The 14,748-nt window shown below is 39.9% G+C and overlaps 2 protein-coding genes across 2 annotated transcripts in view; one reads left to right on the top strand and one right to left on the bottom strand.

Annotated features, from left to right (window-relative positions):
* Positions 1 to 3,653, top strand: part of pdzrn3b (PDZ domain containing RING finger 3b) — a 79,571-nt gene extending 75,918 nt beyond the window's left edge. Inside the window, exon 9 of the mRNA XM_041783512.1 lies at positions 1,414 to 3,653. Coding sequence (XP_041639446.1) covers positions 1,414 to 2,904 — 1,491 coding nt within the window. The 3' untranslated portion in view covers positions 2,905 to 3,653. The remainder of the gene's footprint in view (positions 1 to 1,413) is intronic.
* Positions 3,654 to 5,633: 1,980 nt separating this feature from the next.
* On the bottom strand, positions 5,634 to 14,711 carry ppp4r2b (protein phosphatase 4, regulatory subunit 2b). The gene is made up of 9 exons (XM_041783942.1): positions 14,600 to 14,711; positions 13,897 to 13,978; positions 10,135 to 10,305; positions 9,108 to 9,201; positions 8,988 to 9,025; positions 8,805 to 8,876; positions 8,552 to 8,692; positions 8,163 to 8,455; positions 5,634 to 6,951 (listed from the first exon to the last, which is right to left on the bottom strand). The coding sequence occupies exons 1-9, from the start codon at positions 14,631 to 14,633 to the stop codon at positions 6,605 to 6,607; spliced, it is 1,272 nt and encodes a 423-aa protein (XP_041639876.1). The 5' UTR covers positions 14,634 to 14,711; the 3' UTR covers positions 5,634 to 6,604.
* Between the last annotated feature and the right edge of the window lie 37 nt (positions 14,712 to 14,748).

Here is a 14,748-nt window from a genome sequence, read left to right as displayed (position 1 = left end):
AGAGGAAAAGTGATGACAAATTGAAGAGACAGATAGTACAAATGGTAACGAAAAGAGCCCAGAACAACTTCCAAAGAGTAGTACATCTGTGTCAGAACGCACCATCCATCGCCATCTGAGCCAAAGTTGGTTTAATTGAAGACAACCAAGGAAGACTCCACTGTTGGAAGCAAATCATAATAATGCTAGAAATGCCAAAATGCATATTGACAAGCCACAAAGTTTTCAGGAGAATGTCCTTTGGACAGATGAGACAAAACTGAAGCTTTTTGGCAAGTCACATCAGCTCTATGTTCACAGATGCAAAAATGAAGCATACAAAGAAAAGAGCGCTGTAGATACTTTGGAACATGGAGGAGGCTCTTTTATGTTCTGGGGCTGCTTTACTGCATCTGGCACAGGGTGTCTTGAATCTGTGCAGAATGCAATGAAATCTCAAGACTATCAAGGCATTCTGGAGCCAAATGTGCTGCTCAGTGTCAGAACACTTGATCTAAGTCGTAGGTTGTGGGTCCTCCAACAGGATAATGAGCCAAAACACACAGATAAAAACAGCCAAGAATGGCTATGAACAAAACATTGGACTATTCTGACGTGGCCTTCTATGAGCCCTGATCTAAATCCTATTGATCATCTGTGGAAGGAGCTCACTGAGAGTTACAGAAATCGCTTGATTGCAGTGATTGCCTCAAAAGGTTGTGCAACCAAATAATAAGTTAAGGGTACCATAATTTTCAACCGGGCCAAATTCATTAGTTTGTTTTTTAAAATGATTCTGTTGAACCACAATTCAAAAGCAATGTCAAATTTTCATTAGTTAATTTTCAGTAAATTTTTATTCGTTATTACTTTTGTCATTTTCTAGTTATGTCATTGACCATTGTGGGTTTTTCTTTCTTAAACCGAGGGTACCAAAAATTTTGTCCACATGTGTATCCCAGGATTCCTGGACTGTTACCTGATAGGTAGTGTTATCAAGAGTTTTTGAGCTCAGAGAAGAAAGTAGATGTTTGGGGGTTTGATTTTGAGCGAGAGTGCAGGTATGAAGTTTCAAGCAAATCCAGTGTTAAAATTTGTGAAGGTTCTCAGTCATTAAGGTCATGGTAATTCCAGGATTGATCTGAAAAGCAACCGGACTTTAAGTTCTTGCAGTCATATCACCTCTCCTCCAAATCTTAAGCTCTACAAAAACTATTTTCTTTTTTATATACTTAAGAAATGAAAAAGCCTTTGGAAGAAAGGTGAAATGTTTTCACAAAACTCAATTAAGTCCTGCTGCGTTTTGAGTCAAGTCAGCTGAGACGCTAAATTAATTAGATCTACTGTTTCAAAGCAGACAGGCAATCGCTTTCCCATGGTTGCAGCATTTGTTCTAAGTCAGTCTGTCATTTTTTTTTTTTTTTTTTTTTACAGAAGAAGCAGGAAGAGGAAGGAGGCACCACAGACACCGCCACTCTGCTGTCTACCCACCATGAGAAAGACAGTGGTCTTGGCCGCACAGATGAAAGTACACGAAATGATGAGAGTTCAGAGCAGGAGAACCTGGGTGATGACCAGACCATGGCTTCTAACACATTGGATAGGTGCAGAAAGCTGATCTACAGCCAGGACAACACTGACCTACCCTTCTATGAGCCATTCATCTCTGCAGACTACGCTGAGACTGACCTTCTGGGAATCACAGCTGATGAGTGTGAGCATTTCAGAGAGCTCCTGGAGCTGAAGTGCCAGATGAGAAACACCAGAGCTCCATACTGCCAGGCTGATGGAGCAGTTAGCCAGGAACAAGAGGGTGTGGACAAAGAGCTAGAGCTGCTCAACGAGGAGCTGCGCACCATTGAGCTGGAGTGCCTGAATATTGTCCGTGCTCATAAGATGCAGCTTTTAAGAGAGCAGTGCCGTGAGTCCTGGATGCTTCATAATAGTGGTTTCCGCAACTACAATACCAGCATTGATGCACGCAGACATGAGCTCTCAGACATTACAGAGTTACCAGAGAAATCAGACAAAGACAGTTCAAGTGCCTACAACACTGGCGAGAGCTGCCGCAGTACACCTCTTACATTGGAGCTATCACCAGATAACTCTCTCCGTCGAGGAGCAGAGAATCAGGGCGCTGGGGCGTCAGGCTCAAACAGTAGAGTGCTGAAACCTCTCCTGTCCCCTCTACAGGAAGTCTGCGGCCCTAGTAGAAGCAGAGACCCCTACAAAGATACAAATGGTGGACTGCAGGCGGAGAGTGGGCAGAGGAAACTTGCCGAGTCCAGTAAGTCAAGGCAAAATTTCTCCCAGCCACATTCACCCTACAAGCATGCACACATCCCTGCCCATGCCCAGCACTACCAGAGCTACATGCAGCTGATCCAGCAGAAGTCAGCTGTGGAGTACGCCCAGAGCCAGATGAGTCTGGTGAGCATGTGCAGAGACTCCATCATCCCTAACGACCTGGAGCCTAAAATGGAGTGGAAGGTAAAAATCCGCAGCGACGGCACACGTTACATCACCAAGCGGCCTGTCCGGGATAAGCTGCTGCGTGAGCGCGCATTACGCATTCACGAGGAGCGCAGTGGTATGACCACAGATGATGATGCTATAAGCGAGCTGAAAATGGGCCGTTACTGGAGCAAAGAGGAGCGGAAGCAGCACGCAGTTCGTGCTAAGGAGCAGAAACAACGTCGCGAGTTCATGAAGCAGAGCCGAGCAGACTGTCTAAAGGAGACGGCGGGTCTGGAGGATAAAAAGGAGCCCAACATCATTGAACTCAGCCACAAAAAGCTGATGAAAAAGAGGAATAAGAAAATATTTGACAACTGGATGACCATCCAGGAACTCCTGACCCATGGTGCTAAGTCACCAGATGGTACAAGGTCGTACAACTCACTCCTCTCTGTGACAACAGTTTAAGTTTTGGCCTGAGTTCAGGTGGAAGTCCAGTCAAAGAAGGTGAATTGCATGTGATTTACCAGTGGAGTTACCAGTTCAGGTAGTCTTTACCACCTTGTTTATGTGCCAACATTTTGTAAATTAGAAATTAGAAATGAGGAGAACCTTTTCTGAATATGCATTTTCCACCACTTTGGTAAACAGAAGATTTTTATTGAACTTGAAATGACTTGGTCATTTATCTGTGGATGAGTTGGAAATCTTTTTCACATTTTTCAGTAGCCTTTTCTACACTTGTAATCTTTCAAATAGTTTCAGAAACAAAAACACAATGTATGACTTTTTTTTACAGTTTTGAAAGTTTGAAAGCCCTAAGTGCCATGCATAGACAACTTTTCACATTTTTTATTTTGTCTTTTATCAGTGTTGTATTTTTGAATGAAAACAATGCTATTTCCCAACAAGGTATAACGCATTATCCTTTTTAAAAGGACTTTTGTAATTTAAAAAATACATATTATGCAACAAATCCACTTTTTTGGCTTAATTTCTCTCTTGTGGTGCTGATTTCATACATGTTGCCAGTGACTCACCATCTGTTGCAAACTGTATACAAGACAGGAGGTTTTGTCATCGTATTTGTACATAACATTACGAAAGGATGCTAATCACTTTAAAATGTAAGTATCTGTTCATGTTAAAGTAAACCTTGTAGCCATTTTGCTTGCTGAGGCTGTCATATATTGAACAGAATAAAAGCTTTACAAATCCCTTGTTATTCACGCTATTTGGAGTCTTGCAAAATGAAAGACGATTTTCTTTATGTGGTTATGTTTCTGTATGAACTGCTGGCTCAGTAAAGGAAGACAAATCCAAATAAATCTTGCACAGACAGGCCATTGCTGAATAGCAAACTTCATGAAATCTGCAAGACTAACAGAAATGTCACCTACCAAAGCAGATGGATTTGACAGACTCCATGTGTGTCATCAGGCGAATCTATCTTGAAAAGCTCCTATCCCCAACGTTTGTGCCAAACTGAACAGTAACTTTGTTTTTTATTATGCATGCATTTCATTTTACATTTTACACTTAAACTCTCATCAGCCACATTATTAGGTACATCTTGCTAGTACTGGGTAAGACCCCCTTTGGCCTCCAGAACTGCTTTAATTCTTCATGGCAGAGTTTCAGCAAGGTTTGGAAACATTCCTCTGGTCCATATTGACATGTTAGCATCACGCAGTCTCTGCAAATTTGTCTGCTACACATCTATGATGGGAATCTCCCCTTCCACCACATCCCAAAGGTGCTCTATTGGATTGAGATCTGGAGACTGCGAAGACCATTGGAGTCGGGGAACTTATTGCCATGTTCAAGAAACCAGCTTGAGATGATTTGTGACGTGGTGCAGCACGTCCTGCTGGAAGTAGACATCGAAAGATGGGTACACTGTGGTCATAAAGGGATGGACATGGTCAGCAACAATACTTGGGTTGGCTGTGATGTTTAAATGATGCTCAGTTGGTACTAAGGGGCCAAAAGTGTGCCAAGAAAGTATCACCCAAACGGTTACACCACCAGCAGCCTGAGCCGTTGGTACAAGGCAGGCTTTGATGTTGCTCAAGTTCTGACTCTACCATCTGGATGTTGCAGCTGAACTCGAGACTCATCAGACCAGACAGTTTTCTTCTGCTGTAGTCAGTCTACTTCAAGGTTCAATATGTGTGGTCAGAGATGGTATTCTGCATACCTTGGTTGTAACAAGTGGTTATTTGAGTTACTGTTGTCTTTCTATTCTCTGACCAGTCTGCCCATTCTCCTGACATCAACAAGGCATAAAGGCACACTGCCCCTCACTATCTTCCCTTTCTTGGACCATGCTCTGTAAACCCTATAGATGGTTGTGTGTGAAAATCCCAGTAGATTGGCAGTTTCTGAAATACTCATACCAGCCCATCTGGTCACCTTCAAAGTCACTTAAATCCCCTTTCTTCCCTTTTCTGATGCTGTCAGAACTTCAGCAAGTCGCACTGACCACGTCCATATGCCTGTGTTAAGCATTTGAACAGGTGTGCCTAATAAAGTGGCTGGTGAGTGTATTCTGGGCTATATATTTTCCATTTGGAGAGAAATTTTCACTAATACTTATATATGTATTTGTGAATCCTTGTGTGGTTTTATTTTCCTCATGAGATTTATCTTACATAGAAATAATCCACATCTTTAATATAAAACTGAGTTTATTTAAAGTACAAAGCAATTCAGTTAAGCATTAGCTTTACACAAACCTTTAAATATTCCGATTCATACATTACTAGCATCACATTACTTTTATTCTCAGCATTTGCTTCAGCTTTTAAGCCATCAAAAATATTTATCTTTCATATATGACTAAAATTAATCCACTTTCACACCCAAGCATTAGCAGCAGTGTGCTTTCTAACCTTAGAAATTCCAACCTTTCCATACATTTCAGACAGCATTGGCAGTTCAATTAGATCTTTTTCAGCATAAATGCATACACACCTACATTCCTTCAGAAACTGCATTATCATATTTAATTTTGAGTTTATACCTTTATTTTCCTGCTATAACCTGTCAGACAATATGTACTGTGAAGACAGTGTTATAGAGGACAAAAGCTGTAAAAAATGAACTGAAACAGCAGTAAAATAATATTTAAGGCCATTGCTTAATTGTGATGCACAGAATGAATGCTACAAAGTAAGCAAAGACCACCACACATAAAAATGTTGACATTTATTGCTATTTCTGAATACCGCACTGAATGGCAAAGCACTCAGAGAATCCACAGAAATTATACAATCATATATTGTTTCACAAAGGCAGTGAACACACACTGTATTACAATCTACAAAAGTCTACTTTACTGGAATTTGTAATTATAAATATCAAAAGTACAGCTGCAGGAACTGCTCTGAATATTGAAGGGACAACATGTGGTATCACAAAACAAAAAAGCAGAGGTCATCTTTGCACTGAACAAGTGGTTCTAAAATACAACTGGCACATGGAACAAAGACGGAACAAACAAAATAAACTGATAATATAACAAACGATGGATTGTTATATGCATCAAAACTATATCAGTGTCAGTCACAAAAATATGGATAAAATAATTTAAGTAGAAAGTGGACAAGATGTGCTCCAAAACCTAGTCAGATTTATATGAAACAACTTAGCTGTTGAGTGGCATTATGATCAGGACATTACTAAAGACAAGTTAAAATGTGCTTCATTCAGCTCATATACATTTTATAAAAATTGAGAGGCTGGTATGGCTTTGTTCTGACCCTGGAAATATGGTACACTGGGCTTCGGGGTATAAAACAACAACCTTTTCAAAATGTTGAAATTCCTCGTATAAGAAAACAACAAAACCACCCTGGTGTCTAAACTACTCCATCAAACCCAGAAATGAGAAATTATCCAGCCAGAAATCTTAAGGCAGCCAAAACCAACCCCTTGTATAGGGACAACTGAAAAAAAGAATAAAAATATTTGAAAAATTAAAAAAAAAACAAAGTGGAAATTTAAAAAAATACTTGTATGCCCACATCTTTGCCAGGTAGCCATTTGAAGAGTGCCCACAAAAGAGGAAAGATTGGCTTGTCCCTTGTACAAAGTGACAGGGTCCTCTTCCCCAGTGACAGTCTACCTGGTTTAAGGTCAGGCATGGCTGGAAGGGGGGCTTCTTTTAGTCCTGCTCCATGGGCTCTTCATCGGTGCCAGTGTTAGAGCTGGCACTTTCCATGGCGCCGCTTTCAGAAGGTTCTGTTGTGCAGCTGGAGGAGGCGTTAGTCTCATCTTCGTTGACTGCTTCTGCATTCTCCTCTATGCTACAGCTGCTACTGCTGTCAGTGTTGCTCTCCTTAGTGTCCCTGCCAATGGCAGTGCTCTCGTCGCTGTGTATGGGTGCCTGCTGTTCCGTCTGATCCATGTCACTGCTGTCCTCCTGAGAGTCACATGGCACCTCTCTTTTAGCTGGTTCAGTATCCTGACCTGAGCCTTCACAAATCTCAGATGGAGCACAGCTTGAAGGTTCTGTAGCAGAAAAACAAAATAAACTTGATGTCTAAACATCTCAAAGTAAGGTTATGTTTCACTTATCTTCATACCAAAATTACCAAAAACTTTCTAGTCAGAGAAACTCAAAGTAAAATGTCAGCTGAGATTGATCAGTCAGGGACCAATCTTCAAAAAAGCTTTATTTATCTTGAACTCACAGTTCACCCTGATTCTAGACTACTGGAAAATGACACTTTTAAGAGTAGACAGTCTAAATAAAGAATACTTAAAAGGGCCAAATTAACATTGGCAACAATATGCCAGCATCTAAGTGGAAATCAACCACAGGTGCTAGGAATATTACATATTTTTATTCACAGATAATTTTGTGATAGAAGGCCTGGATGTCAAGTAGACACAGCTACCGCTGGACAACAGAAACCAGTAACCTTTTTAAAATTTATTTAAAAGTGCACCAAAGTACGTAGAAACCAGTAGGGCTATAACACTGCTTAGTGGTGGCCCCACAAGTTACCACAGTGGATTAGGATGTGATGTGACATTGCCAAGCTCTGTAGAGAAAACTAGAGGCAATGCAAAGGCTAATGAATTAAGTGACCAGCTAAAAACATTGGTTAGGAGGCACAGAGAGGGAGCGCTGGGTTACTTGCATACTGTTAGTAGGCGAACTCGAGCTCGACAAGCTGTAATCGCAACAAACTTCCACATGTATTAAAATTTTTTTCTCCACAAGGATGGGCCAGTATTAATTTTTAATACCATCACATCCTCCCCAGATTTTACTGGGGTGTACTGTATTACTGCCAAGTATTTAAAAAAAAAACATACAAGCACATGTTATTGTGCACGTGTAAGCACAACGAGCAAAGGCGTGCCTCTACAGCGCTTCATTTAATCCTTTATCAATCAATCAAACTTTATTTAGTTAGCACTTTCCATACAAGAAAATGTATTGTCATCAGGATGGTAATTAAAGCAATATTGTGACCATTTTTCAGTACCCTGGGACACGATACCATATTACCACCTATTCCTATTCTCCACACTGCCTCACGCTGGAAATCCTGCATGGTGCTGGAGTACTTTTAGCCCTGCTTTAAGTCCAAGATTGCTTTTCTGCTAACTTAATTTAATTCTCCAACACATTTTCCCTAAAGGTAAACAGACAACTTGAAAGAAACTTCAAATACAGCCATAGCTGTCACCCTAACATCAAAAATACATACCTTGATGTTCAGCTACAGCAGCACAGCTTGAAGCTTCATTCTCCCTGCTGTATCGGACTTCTTCATCTTCTTCTTCCTTATCTGCCTGGACCATGGCTTCTGCCTCTTTTGAGAGGGAGGCATCATGCGAAGGCTTCTGTGTGTCCCCCTCCTCAGCTTCCTCTTCTGCATCTTCCTTTTCACTAAATTTGAGTCTCTTCACTTCCAGCTGATTGGCTTCCATGTTGTCTTCTGTGATTAGATGTTTGGTTTTGACAGAGTTTCCCAGATAACTTCCAGCTGTCAACACCTCACTAACAAGCAAAGGAGATGCAGGAAACAATTTTTCATGTGGATTCATTTAAAAGATGGAAAATAAATTTTCTGATGTGTAAAACTTTCTGACATACCTCAAGCTTTTATTACTTCCATTTTCTGTGTTGAGATCTTTGTTGTCCATGCTGTCTGGCAAGCCATTAGCTGTTATTGAACAGGCAAGAGACACCTTTGATCGATTAAGTGGTCGGGGAGTTCCAGGACCATTCACTTTCCTAAAAAACAGAGAATAAAATACAAAATAAATTTAAAGGACCTTTTACAACTTTAGAGTAAGCGCATTTCTATTTGAGTAATTCTATATGAATTTAAAGAGTCCTTAACAACCTCTCAGTGAAAGATGTGTTGCCGGGGAGCATCAGTCCGTTCATTCGATTCACAGCACTGCATCCATTTTTCCTGAAGCAGATTAAATGAAAAAAATCTTCCCAGTGACAAATAAAATATACCTTTTTTTTAAAAATAAATTATTTTGTTATAATTAATGTCGCATTTTAAAATGACACTTACTCTAGGGTTGGGTGAACACAGCTGACCACCATTACATTCTAGAGAGAAACAAGGATTACCCTCTAAGTGAAAGCAGGAGTCACAGATGTGTGAGAAATTGCAACACTGCTTAGTACTTACCTTTTCCACTCCCCGAAGAAACTTTTCTGTCCCTGTGTAGTTCCTCTTGGGTTCTGTGAGCAGCTCACACAAGCGCTGTATAGTAAATGGAATTCTGAAAAGGACAAAAATGTTTATCATTACTTTTTGAGTTTTTACAATAATGCAAGCAGGGATTTAGTGAGAAGTATGTCATATTTAAATACACCGCTGGGTTGAGAGAAGAAGCTGTGATTGGAGGCGATAATTGGGATCAGTTGGGCTTATACTGTGTCTTGCATGAACTAACGCTAGGCTTTACAGCTCTGATGTTGGCCCCATGTCACTGCTGAGTCTCACTGAACAGTCCTCCACCTTTGAGTTAAAGCGTGCAGTATTTCATGCACGCCAGTTTCATGGGTCTCACACAGCAGAGCATGTAAAGCAGGCCATCGAGGATGCTAAACAAGAAACTAACTTCATTTCATAGTAATAGAGGGTACAGAAATGAAAATGAGGGAGGAAAAAATTATGTAGCAGCTCCAGTTGCACTTTAGAAATTGCACTGTGAGTGCCTTGTATTTGATATCGGGGTTTTATTGCAATGCTGGTGTTTTGATTTATGTCTCAGATAAAGCCGCTACATTTTAATAGGGATTATTGTTTTGAATCTGTATGATTCATACGTTTTTGATCCCATTCATGTTAAACTGTTTTGACTTCAGCTTTTGTTGTGTCAAATTAATATGCAACTTTATTTATTTATCGGCGGATTATTAAAGTGAAACAGAGCTAATACACCATTTTGAGTAGAACTGTGATTTTGTTTTTTACAACAGTGTTGGCTGTACTAAGTTAAATGGAAAAAAATTGAGTAGTTATTCTGTTTACTTCAGTTATTTTTGTGAACAAAAACAACTGAAACTCTCATCTAAGTAATTATGAATATTTAATCGGGACTTGATACTGGCAGATATTCAATATTAAAAAATCAGATCGGAATCTGGGCCAAAGGTGCTGATCGGGACAACCCTAATTTAAATATGTATCAATCTAGCTTGGTACCTACCCATTGTATCCGTTCACAATCTTCAGGATTCTTTCCTTCATATCTTCAAATGGAATAGACTCAACATTGGAATTTGCAGGGCCTCGTTGTTCAGGCGCGGAGGCTCTAAAGTCATCCATCACCTTCTCCAGCTTAAACAGGAAGTAGTTTTTGAATTGAGACCACTGCAACCTACAGGCAAATGGAAAGCAGAAAAACAAATTGTTTTAATAAATCAGCACAGATACAGCTGGTTTATTGGACAAAAGCATAATGTGGTTAGATGCCACATAGTTTTGCTGACTTAATATTTAAAAAGAAGCAGATTAGAGTTATCCTGACTTTAACTCTGCTAAGTGTACCGCCACATCTTTTCACGTCTCACCATGTCCAAAGAATATACTGGAAATAGCTGTACACCCAGAGCCCCGCAGAACTAAAGAGAAAGAGTGAGGCACTCAGTTCACAGCACTCTGCAGGGTTCAGGGGGAAAAAATCAGTGCTGTACCAAGTTTATGTGTTTGCTATGTCTGGAAAAGACCAGTAGGTGTCAGTATGGCATCAGTGACTAGATGTAGAAAAACCAAGCAAGACAGCTGGACAGACAGTAAATTAAAAAATAAAGTATTTTTATAAAGAGAAAAAGAATAATACAGAAACATCATATTTTTTATTGTAAATAGCAGTAAAGCTCTACAGGTGATTGGATGGAGACACTTAAGCTGCTGCTACAAACTGGGCTGACTCACACGCACAGGTGAGGGTCTGGAGTGCTACGTTCCAGAAGACTGCCTCAGAGTGAGTGTTTCGTGAAAGCCCCATATATGACACTCCGTACAGTGTGTTTTATTTTACTACCCTCATTCCTCTGTTTCACAGCTGCATTAGTTTCACACAGGGTAATTATGGAGCACTCAGAAAGAGGAGGAACTCTAGTTTTTTAGAAAGAGACGAAAGTGTCAATAAAGTTTGCATGGTATAACACTCACAACATACACATGGGTTCTGTTATTTAATTGACAAGCATCAACATCTGCCTGTAGCACACACGTCCCAGGGAGCAGACAGACAGGTTGTAAAGATTAAAAGCATCAGTGTAATTATATATTATAGAATTACTCATTCTAAGTAACAATAACTTATCAAATATTTTTATTTTATTCATTAAACAACATGATATTTAACTTGGACTTAAAATAAGTGACTTATCTCTGCCTTAAAACCATCAATCAATCACACAGTGCAGAGCGTTCATTTCTGCTAAATTCTCTGGAGCTGTTCGCTGTGGCAGCAGCAGGGCTCCCGTGCACGTACACTACATGGGTTCACTGCTGAGCCGGCCAATGGGATGTCAGCTACATGAAATGTATTAGGGATGAACAATAATTATTGGCCCTGATAAATTATCAACAGATATTGCAAATATTTTAGAGTATTCAATTATTCAGATAATGAAATATTAACAGATAAAATACACCAATAATTAAGGCATTTGTTGGCTCCTTCAGGAGACTGCACATTCAGAAACAGTAGGTGGGATCACTCTCTGTGTCTCGTTATCAAGCCCCAGAGAGGAAGAAGCCTCTGCTGTGCAGTAGCTGCTAGCATAAGCCGCTAGCTTAGGACCAAGCCTAGGCTAATGCTGGGCAAAGTGCCGCTTTGTCAGGGATTTGAAACTGCACAGAAACAGACAAAAGGCAAATCTATCAATGACCAAATCAGTCTCCTGATCTGTTGCTGCTTTTTAGACTTGGTTCCACCTTCTCTGCTTGAAGTGGTTTCATTCACGATCTGATGGATGTTATCAGTTTAATTACAGACATTTTTAATCAAGATTAATCTCAATATTGATGTAGTTCATTGCGATTAATCACAGGCTAAGGGTAGCTAGCTGCCAGTTTCAATACAGACCTGCATTTCTAGGTAGTCTGAAGATGAAAACATCAACATAAGCCCAGAAAAAGGAACTTGCTATGAGCTGAAAAATAAATATTTGAACAGTAAAAAAGTAAATGTTTGATAAAACAAGGTTCAGGTGACTTCTGACATTTCCACTGAGCTTTCTGCACGTTTTTAAAGTGAAATTAAACATTAAGGAGCAGTGGTGGGCTTATTTTTCATCACTGTGGCTGCAGTGAGATGCTAACATGGCTTAACCAAAGTTTGCTGAAGGCAAAAATAAAGCGTGCAATTAAAAAATATTTGTGCACTAATTGTGGATCATAGTTAATAGAAATTAATGTGATTAATCTTGACAGGTCTAATTTTTATTAAGCAGCTCTCTTTGAGTTCTGAGGAAAAAACACGGCTGTCCCTAAACATTTCTGTTTATTAAGCAGGACAGCATGTTATCATTTATTTAGATGTGTTTTAGCTGCAGATGAATAAGCAACAGGATTTTAGCTCCAAAATTTAAACTGAACAATGCACTCTACTTTTCTGTATGAGCTGTTTTTTTTTAATTTGGAAACACATATGATTTGACATTTGCCAGCTGAATTCCTAGCTACTTTCACACTGCCTCTCTTTTCTGTGTCTGTTACGCCTATGTCCGCAACGCCGCTCTGTATGAAAGCGACTATTCCGCAATGGGGGGTCGATCTCACCCCACCTCTGATTCGGATCAAGAGGTAGTATCAGAGCCATAACAGACTTTTGCGGTTTAATCGAGCAGCATTTCATCAGAGAAAACAACAGGGGGGATAAAACAAAGAGTAATGTGGATTAACTGGAGAGACTGCGAGGTTAGAGAGCTGATCACACTCAGTACAGGAGAGGAGAGAGAGCAGACACATCTCTGCTCACAGCAGCTTCTGAAAAGCTCCATGATGTGTTCAAGTGAGCTCGGTACTCTGAAGTTTCTGACCTCTGACATAAATACTGCGACACTGCTTAAAGTCTGACCTGCAATTCAGAAACATGGAGGAAAAAAGTCTATTGCATCTAATCGATCAAAATGAATGTTCATGTTATTTTCCTCGTATTTCATTTAGAAAATACAAAGTTTTGAACAGAGAAATCCAGAGTTTCGAGTTTCATTAAAAGCAGCAGCTCGGGCAGCGGCTGCCATCTGATTATGGGACACCAGGGTGTGTGTGTAAGCTCAGGCGTGCGCTGCTCTGTTACACCTTTGTGTGAATTGCTCATTGCAGAACAGAGACGGGCATTCCTTTTCGCCTTTATTGCGGAATCTCTGTGTAAAAACGGCTCTTGTTTAATTGTTTGAATTGTCAGATTTGACAGTTTGTCAAGACATTTACCATGGCAAAAGTGAAAAAAAGTCTTTAAAACTGAAGAATGTGGTTTCTTGATTTATAATGTAGTGTGTTTGGCACAGAAATGTAAAAGTTAAAGTAAAGAAAGAATAAACAACAGATGTAAAGTCAGAAATATTTTCAATATAAACACAAGTGATGTCAGCAATTGATGGGTTATAAATTTCTGCCCACTATATATATTAACCCCACAGATGTGTTTTAATACGTAAATTAGACTTCTTTTTAAGATCAACGATTGAAAGAAAATTTGGAGGGGGTCTTGTCAGTTATCGGCCATCCGGAGTAGGAAATTATCTGTTCAAGAAGCTCTTATCGTGCATCACTAAAGTGTATGTAAGCGAACAAACTGTATGGCAGATTCATAAAATCAAACTAGAGCTCCTTTATTGAGAAATAAACGTGCCTGTATTGAAGGAATACTCACATGAATTTATAGCGATTCTTTTTAATCGTTGAAGAAATAATTACAATATCTTGGGGGGAAATGTGTGCTATATTTACTTACATGGTCTTTCCAGTCTTGGCAACATGGCATAGAAACTGCTCCAGAACAGGTGATGCCTCCTTCTTTACCTTCTTATCGAAATCTGAGGACACAGAGAACACCTAATGTTGGTTTTCTGACATTGACGTATCTGCAGATTAGTTAACAGAACAGGTACTGGATATAATATGGCAGTACGACAGTTCTGCATGTAAGCAGTGTTGTAATTTTCCATTTCAAACAACAAACTACATCTTCCTTGCTCGTTTGTGACGCCAGTGGACTAAAGACGAACACAGTGGATGCTTTTGTCGAGTGTAAGGTCAAACTAACTGAAGTTTAGCGGACCAGCTACATCTTTAGCTGTAGCACTGGGGTAGAGGACAGTTACACTGCACTTACTTGTAACTTCTGCTAAGTCAAAAATACCGATCAAAAAGTTATCAAATGTCAAGAGCAAATGCGTGCTATATACGAGGTACGAATAAGGAGACCTTTAACCCCATCGAGATATGCCTATTTAATGTATCAAACATTCAGCTAACGAGCCAGCTAACCATTCTCCGTGTGTTTCTGCTGTCGCTATGGCTAGTCATTAGCAGCGGCTAGCAGGCGACATTAGCATGTGAGAGTAACAATCGTCTTCAGATTTAAAATTGAACAACTACGGAAACAAGAGCGCAGCAGCCTTGGTCAGAGCAAAATTCAGCGAAACTAAAATGACCTTTGAGTGCGGCTTCTAGAGAATCAATTTCCATCACGTCGTTGCCCTCTGTGAGTCGTTCTGATGTGAAGCACAGACTGATGGCTAGCTGCTGCTGCTAAGTTACGATGTCATAGGCATGGGGTCAAAGGTAAACATAGATTTTTATA

This window comes from Cheilinus undulatus, linkage group 3 (assembly GCF_018320785.1).
Source record: "Cheilinus undulatus linkage group 3, ASM1832078v1, whole genome shotgun sequence".
Taxonomy (NCBI): Eukaryota; Metazoa; Chordata; class Actinopteri; order Labriformes; family Labridae; genus Cheilinus; species Cheilinus undulatus.
This window is presented reverse-complemented; position numbering and strand designations above follow the sequence as displayed.

What these genes read in the sequence shown, in the direction of transcription:
- ppp4r2b (XM_041783942.1), bottom strand. Translation starts at nt 14,633, where the DNA reads ATGGAAATTGATTCTCTAGAAGCCGCACTCAAAG. An exon ending in TCTAGAAGCCGCACTCAAAG is followed by an intron (nt 13,979 to 14,599) that starts GTCATTTTAGTT and finishes CTGTGTCCTCAG; the next exon opens with ATTTCGATAAGAAGGTAAAG. An exon ending in TGCTGTAGCTGAACATCAAG is followed by an intron (nt 6,952 to 8,162) that starts GTATGTATTTTT and finishes TTTCTGCTACAG; the next exon opens with AACCTTCAAGCTGTGCTCCA.